The sequence below is a fragment of the Neopsephotus bourkii genome, unplaced genomic scaffold (assembly GCF_033783945.1).
Source record: "Neopsephotus bourkii isolate Nb327-2 ecotype Australia unplaced genomic scaffold, CSIRO-AGI_Nbou_v1 NB_457, whole genome shotgun sequence".
Classification (NCBI taxonomy): Eukaryota; Metazoa; Chordata; class Aves; order Psittaciformes; family Psittacidae; genus Neopsephotus; species Neopsephotus bourkii.
The window spans coordinates 1,325,828-1,344,811 of record NW_026900959.1 but is presented as its reverse complement, the minus strand read 5'-3'; the positions used below and the strand labels follow the sequence as shown (position 1 = coordinate 1,344,811).

At 43.8% G+C, this 18,984-nt stretch overlaps 2 protein-coding genes across 5 annotated transcripts in view; one reads left to right on the top strand and one right to left on the bottom strand.

Moving 5' to 3' along the window:
- CDCA2 (cell division cycle associated 2) overlaps positions 1-18,984 on the top strand; it is a 251,906-nt gene that overhangs the window by 104,655 nt on the left and 128,267 nt on the right. The window lies entirely within an intron of this gene.
- Positions 1-18,984, bottom strand: part of EBF2 (EBF transcription factor 2) — a 114,922-nt gene that overhangs the window by 14,804 nt on the left and 81,134 nt on the right. For all 4 annotated transcript variants that reach the window (XM_061349726.1, XM_061349725.1, XM_061349723.1 and 1 more), the window contains exons 7-10: positions 17,144-17,225; positions 7,017-7,134; positions 5,287-5,417; positions 4,618-4,744 (exon numbers count right to left, since the gene is read on the bottom strand). In XM_061349726.1, coding sequence (XP_061205710.1) covers positions 4,618-4,744; positions 5,287-5,417; positions 7,017-7,134; positions 17,144-17,225 — 458 coding nt within the window. The remainder of the gene's footprint in view (positions 1-4,617; positions 4,745-5,286; positions 5,418-7,016; positions 7,135-17,143; positions 17,226-18,984) is intronic.

The window sequence follows — 18,984 nt, the reverse complement described above, 5'->3', positions numbered from 1 at the left end:
AAATACAAGTCTTCAGCTATTCTGACTCACTGGAATAGGAGAAGAAACAATTTCTCACACTTGAGCAACCGATGCCACGACATCTGTCTGCATTTGCAGAACCTGAAAAGGCAGCTCAGCCCCATTCATCTCAATGGGGACTAACTCAGACACCCAACGATAACAGTGCTGACATTTAAAGTATTAATTATTTCACCACACATCAAAGCACATCAGACTGTGGAAGGAAGATGATGTTATGAAGATCTGCACAATTCATCATGAGTGACAGCTCAGCCTCATATTGCCGGGGTGCGCCCTGGGAGAGGAGCGCTCTCCCTCTTTGCCAGTCAAAAAGGGACCCTAGCAGAGTTCTGCAGCTCCCCTCTGCTTTACTCCATGGCGCAGACCGGGGAGCAGCACATCCTCTGTTTGCAAAGTCTGAATGACAAGAAACACAGCAGGCAGAGCTCTAGAAGCATCCTGAACGCAGACAACTGAGCCAAGGGGAGCAGTTTACACACTCTGACAATCTTAAAGATGTGAGAGAAAGGCACCAGTGGCCTTAAAGCCTGAATTCCACCCTTCCCTGGTGAGCACCTTCACCAAAGCCAATAGTAAAAAGATGCTTGGTATTCACCTGACAGAATAAAACCTTCCCATGCTGCCAGCCCCAGCTGGACTCATCTTGGGCTTGGGAGGTACCTACACACAGGTCAGTCTACTCCGAGGGGTACACTGTGGTCTAGGGTGGGAAGGATGCTGCTAGGAGCACCCTGTCCTATCCTGTGTTCTGTTTGCTGTGCTGGTAACAGCTTTCCAAACACCCCACTCCCTCCCAGGGCAGCATTGCCTCCTATTGTGTGTGAGCCTTTCCTAGGCTAAAGCAGTGGCAGAGCAAATGCCTCCTGTCACATCAGTTGTGTTCTGCCCACACAAACTCGCTCTTCCGATTTGTAGAGCTCCCTGCACCCTTGTAAGTGTTGTTCCCCACAAGCAGGTAACAAGACCTTCTCAGATCTACTTACAAGCTTTAGCAAGCCAGTACCCTCCTACCCGTGGTGCATGGCACAGAGGCTGATAGAGTACAACCAGGAGTCCGACATATCCTACAGATTATTTTATATTGCACTGCGCTGACAAGGTAACCCCTGGGGGATTTCTGCTCAGCAAGGAAAATTATGTTCAAAATCTCCCTGATATACACGTTTCCAGGTTAGCATCTCTGTGACAGAGTAAATGCCGAGCTGCGATCAGACTTAAGATAGGAAAGCCTAGGAGACATATCCTCAGCTGGCGTAAGCTGATGTAAGCGTTATTAAGTCAGGGGGACTATAATGGAACTACTTACAGCAGCAGAGCACTGAGGCTGTGTAGTATTAAAGGCAGAATATGAGGCTGCTGCTGGATTAGCAGCAGAGAAAATGCCTTCTTCTTTTAGCAACAGCTGATGAAAGCAAAGCAATTGAGAACATGGGGGGGGGGTGTGTAACCTCTGCGCTCACCTGATGAAGGTGCACACAGGGACTATATGTTTAGTTGGGGTGATTTAAAAATAGACCTTTTATCTCTCACTTTAACTGCAGACTGAACTTAAAGCACGTCAGTTGCTTCAGCAACTGCCATTAACATCTAACAAGGCACCTCTAGCTTTTTGCTGTGCTCCCCAGCACACCCTTAGATGTCCATAGAACCCCATTGGCTTCACTCTTGTAAAAGTTTTCCATCTGGGAACCTTACAGAAAAGCCCACACATCACATTCGGGTGAAGAGAGGAATCTGATGGCTGAATGACAGTGCTCAGGAGTGGGAATGCTGAGAGCCCCGTGCTAGCACAGCACACCATGCAAGCAGCCGATTAGAAGCACACACCACAGGACACGTATGAGCTCCCAGAACAGCTCCACTGAGATGCACCTTGCATTTATATCTCATTCTTAGAGTCATCTTTTCAGCAGTTTAGCGTTTTCTTCTTCCAACAACCTGTGCTATTGTGACTCTAACAAAGGAAGAGTCGGACACATTAACAGCTGACTGTATATTAAATATGAAGGGTGTAGGCAGATGCACACAGTACTAAGATCACTGGTTTTCTGTTTCTATATTTTAGAGCCGTATTTGGGTTCTGCTGATGAAAGGATATGACCAGAACCCAAGAGATCTATTTCCCTAACTTTCAGCTCTCCTGTATGACCACAGGCCTCACTGCCCTATGCAATGGAAGCACGTGTCTGTAACTGGTTGCCCATGTCTGATGCAATGGGACCCCCTGAGGTTTGGCTTTCTATGAATAATTATTCCTGTTATACCTGGGAAGTATCCATAGGCAGCTACTCAGAAGCTGCTCCTGACTTGCCCCTTTGTGCTTTCCATCTGGGGCTGTATCTTGGCCATTAACAATTATGAAGGAGTTAATACAACATGATCCCAATAGCGCCAGGGCTCCGGCTGCTGCTGCTGATCCTAGTTGTGACAGAACCTCTGCATCTTCCCATGCTCTTAGTTTGCAGGATTCCACACTTTTTTATTATTAAACTATTAAGTTTCCCTTGTTACCAATCAGGTAACCAGTATTACCAATAGTTACAAATCTGTTAAACCTTCCTTTTTGTATTTAGGTGCTATTTGTCAGCTACACTCTACCCAACAAAAAGCTGCACCTCTCTGCTGCTACTGAGCACATTTTACAGAGTGCTATGGGTACACACATGCACTCTGAGGGCAGTGGCATTTAAACAACTTGGTTTCCTGACGCTGTCTTCCAGTAGCTTCTCTGCTGTCTAATACCACGGTTGAGCTCTTCAGTGGAGGATTAATTCAGCACTCTCTTACCATTCTCCACTTTCACAAAAGAGCACCTTTGATGCTCCTGTCTGATAAAACCTGACAGAGACTGGTTAAGAGGTTCTAAAGCTGTTGTGGAAGTTCAGAGGAGGGCACCCAGGCAGAAGGGCCCTGACACCCTGAGCATGGCTCGCCTGGATTAAAACCAACGCATTTGCTCCCAGCAGGTTTCTGATCGCACAGCCACAGCAAGGAAAAGAAAAGTCACCGTGTTATTGCCATAGCTCAGGAGCTGGTTTTACTGCTACCAGCAGCAACAGCCTGGGGGAACGGGTGACAGGTGAGGCTGTACCCAGTAGCTGTGTTTACCATTTCGCCTGCCACGGCAGGAGAACTGCAGGCTAATCAGCAGAGGAACGCGTGGCAGGAAGCACCCACTCACTCCTCAGAGGATGCCAACAGATCTGTATCCCCATGCAGTAAAGCAGGGCTCGTATATCTAACTCTGTTCCCTTCTGACAGCACCTACATGCATCTTTATGTCCTTTCTGGAGGAAGCACTCTAACTCAGTGTTAAAGCACTGCCCTGCAGTCTGACTTTAGTCCCCCCTACATGGGACAAGTAAGTCTTCCACTTACAACAGCTTTCCATTAATAAGGTGACTTTTCACAGAGAAATGCACATTCCTATTACACATCTCTCTATCACTCCAGTCCTAACCCCTTTCAGCACAGGTACCAAGAGCACAAAGTACTTTTTGTGCTGAAGACACTGTGAGAGCAAGGCCTCCAGAAGCAGAAAATGGCACAGAAGAACTTTACATTTCAACCTGTAATAATGACTAGAAAATGTCTACTAATAAAGAGGATAGAAAGCAGCATAAGGCAGTAACAGCATCCTCACAAGTCATTGGTTCTCAGGTACTGAAGTGTCAGATTTTCATTCACATTTTTCCACTTTTGGAAAAAATCCCATTCACCCAACAAGTGGTGAAGTTTTTACCTTCATGTTTTTAATAACAAAAATCCTGGATCTTCATGACTGAGTTAAATTGATTTCAATTTTGATAATTCTAATACACAAAGTTTACAGAAAAAGGATTGTTTGGTTTCAAAAAAACCGAAAACCAATCCTTCCCTTTTGAGAAATCTGACCACGATTTGGTAGGAGCAAGTCATTCAACTTAAATATAAACCCATCCTTTAGAGCTCAGCACATCATTATTCTCCAGGTATGTTTAATAGGCTCCAGAAACCACTGTATGCCATGACTGGTACTACTGGTATTGACAGTTCCATGAGACGGTCATCTGGGCACATCTGATTTCTTCTTTTCAGACGTATAGGTAGTGTTCCTCTGCCAGCGGAGGTGAATACAGGGCACTAGAGATGCTGATCATCCATTTAAGAATAAAAACACCCCCAACAGATTTATTTTCCACTCAGCTCATTGGCTTCACTCAATACAAGGGGCTTTCCTTGTCCTTTGGGATCATCCTGAAAATTAAAGGTTACCCCCAGCAAGAGGGCAATGTAAAATAAATCCTGTTATGAATAGAACATCGTCCAGAACGTAGAACAATGTTCCCATGTTCCTGTACGCTCAATGTACCTATGGGAAGAGCCATATCGCAACAGCATGGCTCTGATCTGGAAAATCATGAACACGTGTAGTAACAGTGCCTCAGCAGCCCTGCACAACAATGAAGCTATCTCCTTACACCTCCAAACGTCACAACCGGCAGAGCGGCCTTCAACCAGCAAGGGGCTAAATAAGTCAAGCAGAGAGTTGTCAATACCGATTACCAAAGGAAAGAGCCCCGAGCTCCTCCAGCGTAAACCACAGCCACTTACCTGTGTAAATAAACCTGCCCGGTGCACCCTTGCAGAACTGCTTGGATTTGTATGATAATGTCACTTCAACCACTCCGGGGATGTGACGTGGAGGCGTCTGAACTCGGATGGCATGGGGCGTGATCAGCTGGGAAGTAAGAAAAGGAGAGGCACGATTACAACACATTGGTGTTAATCCCTTGCTTTCACTTTTCACCCTCCAACCATGAGTAAATGCATTGCTTATTGCTGTAACGGAGACACCACAGATCAGGCAAAAGTGTTAGATCTGGTCTAGTTTCTCACCTTCAATAGAGGAAGACTCGTTTTAGGATAAACCATCACCACAAAAATTGCACTGCTTATGCTGACTGGTTAACTGCCGGCTTATTTCTGGACCCAGGGGGAATCCTTCCTCCTTCTCAAACTCTAACCCCTTCTTTTTTACTTTTGTTACCTTTACTGTCTCAGACACCTAGAAGTGTTCAGTTCTGCTCTGGCTATTACTGAGCAGCTGGCCTCAATAGCATCACAGCAAGGAGTTCCACAGAAGATATACATCCCATAAATTTCCTTCACACAGGCTTATACATCCTACCTTACACACCATTTTTTTTATACCATTATCAGAACAGGAATTAATTAATTCCTATTAACACTGTTGAGCAATAGGGAGGCACCTCTACCTACCTCACTCCATACAAGCATGGTCCCAAACACAACTTGCAGCCCATCAAAGAAGTTGTCTCCGATGATGATGACCATTGCTCCACCGGTAGTCCAGCCCTCACTGGGGCTGATTGCTTTGATGCATGGTGTGGCTGAACAGAACCAAAAGGACATCAGAGCATCAGGTTATAGGGTTGTTTTCCCACTTGGATTTGAGACTGTTTGCAACAGTGGTGTAAACCCTTTGCAGGAAGGCCTAGGACAAGTCCCCTCCAGCTATTCACCCATAAAGGCTGCTTTACCATTCCATGAAGCCCAACAAATCAATACACAAATACATAAATAGATGAAACCATGTTTTCTGCCTTGGTGGTGTTAATGACTTGCCTATTCATTACTGGCACTTAATTTGGTGTCATTAAAGCCTAACAGGCCAACTGTAGTAGGTGGAAAAGTGAAACACTTAACTGATTGTGCAGAGGCTGTTTAAAAACCACCCCATTCAGTAGCATATGATCATACAAAAACCCGGTGGAAGGAGAGAGATATCAGATTTATTAAGTTTATCAATGGGTAAAAAAAGATAGGGGAATATCAAATGTTTCCTCCAATTCAGGAGACAATTCCTTGATTTTATAGAGTAGATTTTTTTTCCCCCCTTCTCTCTTCCATATGTTCAAGGCCTCTGGACTATGCATCCCATCAGGAACCCAATATGGTTTCCAGGCCATAACCAAAGTCAATCCATCACTCCATTCCCAATGTTGACAGGGTCAGAGGTGGAGGGGAACTTTGGCAGTGCTCCAAAAACATGAGACTCCTTTGAACAGCCAGTCAATCACATCCAATCAGTCAAGGAAAAACTGGATGGCTTCCTAGGCTAGGAATCCTGGGATTTTCCTTCTACCATTTCACTGCCCGCTGGGGGAGAATTAACACCACTCTGAATTCTTTACTGATTCAATCATTTTCTTCCAGTTCATTAATTCTTCTTTTAGGTTGATACAGGGCACAGTTAAGAAGTGGGGCAGCAAAACATTATAATGAAATAATATCCTTTCTTGTCTTTTCTACTAACATCACTTGCTCTTCTCACTTTCACTAGCTGCAGGGGAGGGAAAAGGAGACACAGATAGCAGTTTCTAGCTAGTGTCTGCGTGAGAGAGGTGGAATGCACTGGGAATGAATGTATGGGGAGGGGGAAAGGAGGGGCCAACCGGTTTGAAGCTTAGCAGATACAAGTATTTGTAATTGCTTTAATATAGTCCAAAACCCATCCTGCAGCCGGCCATGAGCCTTGCTTGGCCAAACAAACTAAAATCAATTAGTGTCAGTCTCCTTCTGTGCATTGTTATGCTTTGCACATAGTTTGTTTAAGGGAACTGGTGACACTTTTTCATACACATCTTGTGCTGTAACAGTTCTGTTTAACTAAGATGTCATGTTGCCTAATTTGCCTGAAATCAAATCTATCCCAGCTGAACGAGAAGCCTGGAATTCAGACAATACTTTGTGTTTCTGTGTTTTTCAGCTCTGCAGTACACACTAATTAATAAACTGGGGGGAGGGGGAGTCTCTGAGATGTAAAGAGGATCAGATTTTGCACGCAGCAGACACTTTTCCTGCCTCTTCCTTCTCTAACCCCCCTGAGGTTCTGTAGTTCCCCCTCAGCCTCCCGAAAACAAACAGAAATGGAAGAACGGGTAACATGCTTTCACATCTGTGGCCTGTTCTTCATACAAACGTCCTACCTTCTGAAGGGTCAAGTCTCCTTGCTCTCCGGCCATGCTTGGAGTTGTTGTGAACAAACATGTTGTCAGACACTGCCAGCACGTGCCCATCGACATTCACAGTTGTTGATAGCACAACCTACACGTTTAGAAAGGGAGGAGAAAGCAGGCAGGTAAACAACGTGCTTCGAAATTCCACTTGTGAAATGTGGATTATTCAGCTGAGTTAAACCCCTGTTCTGTCTGTAAAATGGCACCAGGTCCTGCAGGGTTTATTGCCCAACAAGAAGGGGAGAAGGTATTTCCAGTCTTCATTCTAGGCATTAATTCCATTTAATACAGCATCCTAAGGGCCATATAAAGTCCTAACTGTATAATGAACCATCTACTACAGATGGCCTTAAATTTGGTTCCCTATGATGCACTGTAGCATAGCTGATGGCAAAGAGGGCTGAATACACCAACCAGGGGGGCAGGCTGCAGAGCACCACAGCAATTTGCCCTCTGATACACACAGGCAGATTCTGAGCCATCTGCTGTACTACGCTCACATGCAAATGGACCTGCATCTGCTTTAAAATACAGGTCTCCATTGACTGAACAAAATGGAAACTCTTACTCTGTGAAAACAGCACCTCGGATCACGTCTGGGGTTTGACATTGGTGTGCTTAGAGCCTCCTGGAGGTCACCTGAGCCCAAGGACTTCACACCAAGATTCAGTTTCTAAACCTCAACGTCCACGTTGCTGGGTTCCAGCTGGGTATCAGTTCTTAGAGGAAGTGTATGTTCATTAATCCCACTTAGTTTTCCCTTTACAATAGAACATCCAAAGGTGAAAGTCTTATAAATCCAGAAATATACGTGCCTTTAAACCACAAACTTTTAGGAAAGCCCAAACAAACTGTGTTTTAACTACTGCAAGAAGCAGCATCTCAGGGAAACTTTCAGGTTTCAACCATTAGTGCAAGACTGCTGAACTCCATTCAGCTGCCACACAGCCACAGTAATTCACAGCTATTGAGAATCCAGCCCTGGGTGTGCTCATCAGTTTTCACAGATGTAGCTGTCATAGTCTAGGTAAGAGAATGTCAAGCTCTAATTGCTGATCAAACTCCATTCAGAATATAGCAGGAGAAGCCTTGCCCTCTACGGGGTTCTGCTAGCTTAAAGAACACTTACTTTCTCGAGACAGATTTAATTCATTCCAAAGGGCTCTTGTCATACTGTACTCTTACACTTCTCAAGCATTCTTGTCACAAAATGTGTTGCTTTTGTGTGCCAACTGATTTCATCATTGCACATTTGGGTGGAGTGAGACTCGCATCCAAAGGGAACATTTCCCGCATGACATAGCTGAACCCACTCAGATGCACTTCATTATTTTCCCTTAAACAATGGAAATAAATTTTCATCTCTCCCTGGCCAGCCCAGAGCACACTGTGGCACCAGGGGAATAGACCTGAATTATTCCAGTGTCTGAAATATTTACGACAAGTGTTTAAATTGTAACCAAATGTAAATAAAAAGTATATCATGTATATACAGTTACACTATATAATATACACACAGCTCAGCTCACATACACAAGCACAGTGAGCACACACCCACATGCTCTCGGTATGAGATCTTTGCAAGAGATGCAGACTTCAAGTACGCATGTTCCCTGTCTGAGTAACCATTTGGGTGTAGAAGTTGTGCACAACACACGAGCCACATTCCGGTACGAGTTACAGAGATCCCTGCAGCATGAGTAACAGCTCTGCTCTGAAGGTAAGTCCTGAGCATCCTTCATCCCCTGAGCCAACAGGGGTGGATGAAGCACTTTTAGACCTCTCCACATGAGCGGTTCCATTTTTATTCACCTCTCCATCACAGGAGGGTCAAAGCCACTTGGCAGTACACAGCCTGGGCCCTGGGGTAAGTAACTACAGCTTTCTCATGGAGAGGACAAAATGCAAAATTCAGATCTGGACCTGAACGTTCGCAGAAGTTTCGGACCTTGTGTGCAGTAATCTCAAAGGCACTGCTCCAGTTCAGCAGAGACCTTTGTGTCTTTGCTACAACACTGCTAGCCATCATTATCGATGATGTGGAGTAAGGACATCATGAGATTAGGGACGTACAAGGAACTGAACTTCTTCACTTTGCTCCAGTCATTCCCTCCTGCCCGATGAACACGACAATCCCATTGTTTTATACTTGAAGATTAAAAAGCAATGTTTTATGGATAAAAGGAAGAGGAATGTGCATTCCACTCTGGTCTCTAACTCCCAGGCCCTTCCCTTTCACAAGCCAACTGCTTTCCCCCAGTGAGTATTTCCTGGGTCATGAAGGGTGACCCTTTCCATCTGGAATCAATCAGTCAACTCCTGACAACTTCCTGAAACACCTCACTCCATTTCCTGTTCTCTCCCCCTTCTCTCTTTCCCCCTGGTTTGCTTCACTCTTCAAAACTGCAGGCCACAGCAGCTTAATGTTAGAGGGTCAGACACAGTTAGACTCCAAAACACTACACAAGAACACCTTTGACCTTCAAAAATCTTTACATCTTAGCTAAACAAATCAAGGTCAACATTTCTTACCATTACCTTGTTAACCATTTCTAGGCATTTTTGCCAATACCCTTCTGAACATGTATTTACCAGTAACACTTGTTCTCCTAACATCATAAAACATTCCAGCCTTTTGTTTAAAAGAACCTGCATTTAGTGCTGATGAAAGGTGAGCTGAAAACTTCCATGGAGACTGAAAGTCTCAGATTTGTCTACAGCACTGACAAATTACTGGCAAATCTTTTTGGTGCTTTCTCTTACCCCGATCTGATGGCACTGCTTCTTGGCTATGATAATTTGGCTTCTATGCCTGTTTACTTGACGGTCTTTTACCTAAAATCAATAGTTAGTGCAAACTGGAATCCTCAGGGAATGATCTAAGAACATCAACATCTGACAAAGAGGCCGTGGATTCCAGTAATTGTTGGTGAAGGCCAAATGTGACACAGGCAGCATAAGGACCAAAGATTTTGTGCTGCCCAGCAGCTGGATCAACCCATCACCTCCACTGGAGTTTCAGAGGACACCCAATCAAGCAAGGAATCAACAGGGCAATGTGTTATTCCTCCATCCATCCAATGGAGGGTCCATCTCTAGGAAGAGTGAGGGAGTTCCAGGCTTCGAAGCGGTGCTTTCAAGCAGTTGTTAAGAGTCTCTCTCCAAATCTGCAGGAATCTTCTTGTTAGCTGGGAAGCCACAGACACAGAATGATTCCCCAGCAGCACTGGAGGAATGCGTGTGCTCTATCTCTACATTATCTTTGTTTCCCAGGTGGATTTCTGTAATGAAATTCCTTGCTCAAAAACCACAATGAGGGTTCACCCACAATGACATTCAAACTGTCCTTAGCACACTAAATTCAGGTTCTCTGAGCTGCACTGCCCCTCTCCCACTTCCCTGCACAGGGTTGTATTTCTTTACAGACTTTTACCTGGGTACTCCATTTTTCCTTCCCCATCAATCCATCGCCCCAGTATTTCCATATTCTAAGGTATGTTCCTCTTCAAATCATGTATGTGCAAGTAAATACACATCACCACATGCACATAAAAGCTGCATCACTCATAGACACCTTTTTAGACATATGGTACAAACATTCCAGGCATACAGGCATTTACTTACATGTAATGTATCTCATCCCTGTGTAAATGATCTCTCTCAAAAAATTCCTGTTACCATTCCAAGTGTGGAAAAAATTCTTTATGACACTGTACATCTGGAAGCAATATTGCATTCCTGATGCACTTTCCCTTGTAACTCTCTGGTCACAGCACCCTGTTACTTTAACTTTTCAAAAGAAGAACTACTATGAGGATTAAAAAACTTATCATCATTAGCAGTATTTTCCAGCTGGGTGGAAGGAAAGATGTCAGGCCTCATCCTGCTGTCTTCACTTGGACAGGGCTCCCATTGATGTCAATAGGCGTTTTGGTTGAGGGAGTAATACAGGAGTAGAGGCTGGAATATTGTGTGTTTGCTCCATAGCCGGATTAGGAATGGCATAAACAATGTGAAAAATACCAACAGCCTCTCTCTGCTCAAAACTTTCATTGAATTCTTTGGGATATTCTCCCTGAGACCCTGAGCCTGCTGCAGACTCTAGGCTAACAGAAAAACTGATGCACATAGCCTTCACGTAGGCTGAATGTGGTTCTGGGCAAGCTGATCTTGCTGAAGATGTCCCTGCTCATTGCAGGGCTAGATGACCTTTGAAGGTCCCTTCCAACCCAACCTGATCTATAAGTCTATGATTCATCTCAGGAACAGAGGCTCCAAGATTTTTGGGGCACAGGGACAGGAGAGCAACCTCATCTGTGGTTTGTTTTTAATAGACAATACATAACTCTGGCAACTCCCTGTCATGATGGCTATTTGGTCTCCAGATCCAAGCACATTAAACTACATGACTGCTTTTTCTTCTGCACTTGCAGTCAGTCCTTCCCTTACTCATATAGAACCTAAAATAACATCACCCTTTTCTGTGTCAGTCACTCTCTGATGAGGAAATGTGCCACCCATTAACAGCTTTAGACTGTGCTGTTACTCGCTGCACTTGTTCTGCAGTCTATACCTGGGAAATTAGTCTCCCATAACACCAGTCCATGTAGCATTCACCTCTCTAACAACAGTTCTGCAATTCCTACTCACATCCAAGAGACCGTGGGGGTCTCTGGCACATTCTTTCACCATTGGCATGAAAAGGATTTTGGTGTAGACCCGCTGTGTTTCATTCTTGCTCTCCCTTTTTGTTTTCCCAGCCTGCGCTGCTAACTCACAGTATCGCCCCACCACTCTTACCCAGTTTTCCTTTTCCTGAATGACACAGATCCTTCAATGCTTCGTATCAGAAGCCAGCTGCGTGAATTCTCAAGCACAGCCAGCTTTGCTCACGTGCCTGATGATGAACTGATCCAACCAGTCTGAGGTCAGGCAGGAAATCTCCCCAGGGACACACCTTGTTATTTTTCCTTTCTCTTTCTCCCCTAGAGCATCTAGAGGGGGATACCTGCCAGGAAACATTCCATGTCATGATGTCTGCTGAAAACAGAGGGCAATTGCTGACCTTTCTCTTTGTGCTTCTAAAAAGCATGTTGGTTCAAAGCTGACCATTGTTAGTATTGATGTTCTGTTGCCTTGTACCATTCTCTCTGTAGGATCTGTTTAATCAGTACGTTACTGGATGAAGCAGAATTCCCAATCAACAGGAGTCTAATGCGTTAGCGCCAGGTCTCAGCTGAAGCATTTTAGCTGAAGTGCCTCATCTTAATTCCACAGAATTATTGTCCCCCATTACACACCGGTCGTTACCATTAGGCACCACTGGGCTTCAATCAAGTTCTCCAGGAGAAGTCCTCATTAAACGGAGGGCATCATATTTGTTTTATTCTGTTCCTGAGAGAATCACTCACTGAGACTACAGCAGTGACAGCAATGACAGTACCTGTGTAAAGTCAGCTTTGCAGCTCAGCTGAACTCAGTCAGCATGAATAGGTGATTTTAACTTGCTTTTTCTTTCAGTTTTCCACTGATAATCTTTGGTCAGAAGTATTTTAATTGATAAATAATCAGTATCTGCTTCAGTTAAATTCACAAGGATTTGCTACTCCGTCTGCATACGTTTACCTGGGCAGCCAGCAAGTAACCATGAAAACAGCCATTAGTTCTAGAAAGATTCTCTCTCCCTGCTTTAGCCACTCTAGTAGTGAGCAATTCACAGTAAAATCATGTTACTTGTGGGGAAAAAAACCACTAAATAATGATCGCTCATCCTCTAACTTCTGAGGTTTAGCATTTTTTCAACAGTAGAAAACCTCCGTATTTGATTTGAAAAAATGAAACTTAAGAGATTTTCACGACATATTTGAAGCTCTACTCAATATCAAAGCAAATTTCAGCTGGTGAATGTGATCACAAAGCAGCTGGTGTTGCTCTCCAAACTGAAGAATTATACTAAAACAACACCTCTTTAGGCATCTGGAGCTGTATTAATTCTACAATGTGGTGTTAATGTAACCTTTCCATCCCTTCTTCTCCTCACCCTCCTTGTTTTAAATGAATAGGATATAAGTGAAATTTAACATTTAATTTAGTTTAATACATCACAGCTCTGCTATAAAATATCTAAACCTTATAACCTATCTAGAAGCAAGGCTGAGGCCAGGGTCAGAGACTGGAGCCCAGTGTCCTGGAACGCTGGTGATCAGCTAAGGCAAGCCCAAACTGTGTCACTTCACACCCATCTCTAATCAGAAGCACTAACTTGATACTTTTCCAGGCATGAGTAACCATTCTTCCATGCTGGAAGAGCTCAATAAGATGCATTGTACGGCACAAATTCCATGTCTCTTATTTATACTTGTGTCTCAACAACAAAGCCTGAGCTTTGGGCTTTCATTCAGTCTCCACTGAAGATCAAAAGTGGCTTTTGATGGGACCCTTTTAGTTCCAGATTTCAGTAGCAGTTTAACTGAGAACTCTGAGATAGGATTCTCTCTTCTGTTTTTTAACCATAAAAGAGTATCTTAATGTCTTGTGGAGATCTGGCAAGTTGAAAATGAACATATTTCTGCAGGAAAACACAGGTACAAGTGAAAAGATTCTCAACAGCATTGCTGCACAAGTCTGTTTGCGTAAGGAAAGTTAAATGTGTGCAAATGTTTCAAAAAGGAGGGCCCTAATAACAACAGCTGTATAAATAATTTATGGGGAAAAAAACAACAAGGGTTTTAGATGTAGATCAAGAATAAAACATAGTGAATTAAATCAGAAAATGAATAAAGTACCCTACAGCACTGAGCCTTTTGACCCTGCTTTTACTGTGCTCACACATGCTCCTGCGCTGGGCGGACGAACAACTGACTGTCCTTTCAACCCCAATAAACAATTCTGCACATTAATTACTTTGCCTGGTGTAAATCTTAACAGCTAAAACAAAATGAACACGTTCACAGTGTGCAAGCACATCACCAACGCTCCAAGTAATCCAGGTTTTTCTCCCCACTTCTGACTTTAGGGGGACCATACTCAGCGAGCACCAGGCAAAAAAGCTTTGACCCCAGAGAAGCAAACCCATAAACTGCCCTAAAAAACCCACCAGAAAAAGAAGATCCAGAGGACAGAGAGAGCAGAGCATTGAAGAACACTCTTAACTTCTGTTACATCCTGGGAAGTCGTGCTTCTAGCCTTATAAACAAGGAGGCAAGCAGAAAACAAGCTCTTTGCTGACTGTCTTTCTGGCTCATCACGGCTAATTTCCCTCGCAACACTGAGCTTTTTTACTCCCAATGTGTAAAATTTTAGCAGCTGAAGTTCGTTTTGTATCCTTTTTTATCCTGACCTCTGTAGGCCAGAACAAAGCTCATCAACCAACGTGTCCCGTTTGGAACAAGCCTGAAGGAAGATCCCTGCACTCACAACCTCCAGGGTTTGTCTCAAAGGGTTCATTTCACTTTTGTAATGCTGAGAAAGTCGTGTCGACATTTCTGGGTTTGAGAAAAAGAAAGCTGAACCTAGTGGGTTTGCCTGATCCTGATTAATTTGGAGGTTTGAACTTAAAGCTCATAATGAAGCTCAAAGGGGATGAACTCGCATGGACTGAAAGTGCAGGAGGAGTTTAAGCAAGCCCTGCAAAACACAAGCAGAGTTTCACTTGGCTCTGTTTTTCTGGCTTGGCAAGCTGCAAGGCAGAAATCCCAGCTGGAGTGTCTATCCCAGCTCTTGCTCTACTCCAACACACCACTGATTCTGGTACAGAGATCACAAGCAAAGCCATACTGTCCCACACAGAGCCAGGTGGGCTGGCTGCAGGCATTCTATCAGAGGCCATGGGGGTGCTGCAGGACCCACTTTAGTTCCCCTGGTCAGGGTTTCACTGGCAATGTGAAGGTATTTAGGCTCTATAACGTCACCGTTCAGGGTGGGGAGCTAAAGAGGTAAAAGAACAAATAAGGCTGATAGCAGAGACAGATTTCAGCCAAAAACCTTAGTTCCAAAATCCTCCTGCAGTTCAGCACCTGACTGAAAGGTAAAAGAACAAATAAGGCTGATAGCAGAGACAGATTTCAGCCAAAAACCTTAGTTCCAAAATCCTCCTGCAGTTCAGCACCTGACTGAAACCTCAGGTTTTAGTTCAGTCACCACAGCTAGCACGAGATTGAAACCAGATCTGAACTGCTGCAGTGTTCAGGTGTGTTTGCATCCAGAAGTTCTATTTTGGCTCTTACAATGAGTATTCTTTGTAATAGGGCGGTACCTGGAATCCCCCGGTGCTAATCAGCATACCCTTGTGCCAGGCTCTTTACCAGCTCCTAACAAAACAAACAGGAGGCTCTGTATTTCTGTTTCATCGCATTCCACCATCAGCTCTTGGAGCTGCTCTCCGAGCTAACAAGATCTGTTTACATGCTATAAATCCAGTTTTCCTTTGCACTCGGGTTTTTAGGCTTCTTGGCAGATGATAACTAATTGCTGGGGTTTTCTTTACGGAAATTGCCACTTGAAAAAACAATAAAATCAGGATAAATTCCCTAACAACAAGCACCTCCTTTTTCTCGTGTCTTACCTCTAAAAACACAGAATGGAGAAGCCCCTGTGGTTTCAGGTATTTTTCTTCATATTTATTTCTGCTCAACCAAAATAATCAGTAACTTTCCTATTCTTTGCCTGTATTTCTTTACCATTTTTTGGAGCTTTCAGAAGCTTCCATTTGCAGTTGCTCCTAAAACTTGAACTCTTTATTTGGGTTTTTTATTAATACCTCCTGTGAATTTTCATTGCTAGTAAAAGTAAAACCAACTGAAACCACTTGTCTATGAAAACATGTTTTGGTGGAAAGTTTTAAACAACTCCTGTGGAGTTTTAACTTCATTTATAAATGAAGAAACTGATGCAAGTGCCCAAGCAATGAAACGCAAACTGCCACACCTAAGGATGGCACCTTCCCATTGCAAGTCATGTGGGTCACCAGGGAAACCACACATCCCTCAAGAAGCTAAAATCCTCTTTGTACCAGGGATGCGGCACAAAGAAGGTACAATAATGAGGAGAAGCAGTAAGAGCATTTACAAGGATAGTCCTGATATCACCAGTAGGTTACAGAGGGTCTGGCTGGCCAAGCATCCCTGCACTCCCTCAAACATTCTCCTGAATCAAGACCACAATGCTTTACCAAAGTGAGCATCCCCATATGGAGAGGTGGAAATAAACACTGGGTCAGTGGTGCAGCCCAACCCTGACCTGCAACCCCATGTCCCTTCACCAGACCAAGCTGCCTCCCACTCAACTGCAGGAGAGCCGGTTCCAGCACCACTTTCCTACCACGTTCTCTGCCGTGCCACCTTTCCCACTGCATGGAGACACAACAGGGCATCCCTGATGTAAAACCCTGAGCTCTCCGTTCAGTTACAGTTAAAACATTAATTGTAAGTAGCTGCTTAAAAGGTTGGGAATGAAAGATGGGAGACTGTGCCTGCCTTTCTCCTCACCACTGACACACTTCACCTCCTTCTGTGTTTTTATTAGCTGGTGTTCACAATACATCAGCGACAGCTATGATGAAACCAGTGGCAGATTTTGCTGCAAAGCAGCTGGGTCATCCTCCCATGGGCCTTGTTGCTTTGCTGCGTGAGATCTTAAAGTGACCATTGCTATTTTGGCTCCTTGTTTTAAAAAAGAAGCTAAAAGGGAGGGCATGAGAGTGTTAAAAGGCAAAAAAGATGGAAAGAGAGAGGGAGTGGAGGGAAACGAGGAGCCTGCTTGTGTACCACGTACAGAGCTACTTGGAAAATTCTGAGGCATCTAAGTATCACAAACATGATCCCTGCTGTGGGCAGCTGTATGTGCGAGTGCTTTGCCCGAGGGTGTCAAATCAAATATCCACTGCTGGTTGGTGCAGTGCATCACTTCCCCTTGGGGATTCAGAGTGGAAAAAGAGGAAAAAAGAGGAAAAAAAAGGTTTAAACACAACAAATGGAGAAAAACTTACACAACGTCTGATATGGCTTATCCTATACTGTCATCATATTTATGTATGGAGGGGAGAGGAGAGGGAAGAGAAAAAAAGCAGACAGGTTAATGCTGCGCCTCATAAGACTTACCTGGAACCGTCTCATGTCTCTTGGGTTTCCTGCTGTTTTCAAGCAATTCTGATTGCACTTGAGAAAAAATTTTAGGAAGAACCTGGAAAGATAAAGAACCACGTCACTGCTGTTAACCCTCACAACCACCCCCGCTGGGATCCTGTTTCAAAATACACATGGCAGTGATTTGGGGGGGGGGGATCTGTAGACCAGGGACTTAGCAAAACAGAATCAAACCAAACATGAGCAAACCCTGACAAAGAGAAGTGAAAATAAATCAGGTGAAGTACAACCAATGTGAGTGTAATCCACTCTGAGCTGGGCTGCTAGCCCATGGAATTCAACAGATCCACTCTGATTTCTGCCCGTTGCCTCACTGCAATGTTTGACCACACGGTTTCAGTCTCTTTATCTCTCCCTTGCATACAAGCTCTTTCTTTTGCTGTCTGAAGGGATTTTCCATGAGACAATACAGAAGGATAATGTCATTGTAAAAATTACAAAAAGCAACAGGGCAACCCTGAAGCAGATAAGCCTTGAAACTACTGAGAATGTGTTCAAAACCAGAGAGAAACACAGCTCCCAGAAGCAGCCGATGAGATTTCATCACGACTATGGTTTTTACTTACTAAGATTTCACAAACTAAAGCAGAGAAGCAGCACTGCCAGGACTCCAGATTATAATCTTACATAGATTTGGAGGGAGGATAACGCAAGCACAGCCCGAAGGAATACGTGACAGCTCATGCTGTCCAAGCAGATAAACCCATTAACAGCGTACAAAGTTCTCATGCCAATTATTTTTGCCCTGTCACATATGCCTATCTTTATGTGTTATTATCGGTCGAGGTTAGCTTGTCATGTGCACAGGTTGAATCTTCAGACCGCTGGGTTGGTTTCCCCAACACCTCTCACTAGATCTTGAAGCTTAGAAACATTAGGCAGGCATTTTTCTATACCATTCCCATGAAATCGTGTGTCAGATCCAGGGAGGAGAGGAATCATCCCTTTGTTATCTGATTTATCCCATTATATTTAGGAAATTCAGAAGTAAAGAAATTACATGAAAAATCAGAGTTGTTGGCTTAAAAACAGAACAAGCACGCCTTGAAAATTCAGACCTAGCAGGCAAGGATTTTTTTTGGCATCCTCTATCACAAGTGCAAAGATTTCACTGTGATTTTCAGTTCCATTTGTTGGACAAAACCAGATTTAACGGCAATAATTAAGGAAATAAAATCAAAGACTTTGAGATAGATTTCGAAGGAAAAAAGACTTGGCTGGAAATAAAAATAAAGAGTTGAAGGATTGATTTGGAATACAAAGAGCCATTTATTTATTTATTTCGCTTTGCTGAGTGCTTTCCTTACAAAAAAAAGCCGCTTTTGCAGTAAGTTAAAGTCCCAGGTGAGCCAGGCCTATTTCCCTTTCTGTTACTATGACAACGATTTTTTACCGCAGTCCCTAAGTCCCTTCAGAACTCACACATTCATGCCTTGAATTAGAACTTTAAAGGAGAAAGATGTATATTTCCTGGCTTTACCACCACCACCCACCCAAAGAGTCCTCGCACAAGACAATAAAGCAGGAATCCGCTCGCCCTTGTTACTGCTGCTTGCTCTGCACCACTTCCATCACGGCCTTTCTCTTCCATCTGCCCCAAACATACAAAGAAATATCGAAGGATCTGATCCGTTTATATGGTGCTTGAACAAACAAAACCCTTCAGAAACCTCATGACAATTGAACCCACAAAAAAGAGCCAGATAACGTCATGTAAAATGACTGCCACAAAATGCAGCCTTCCAGTGAGCTTGGTAAATTAAAAGCACAGAATCCCACACTGGCTTGGGTTGGAA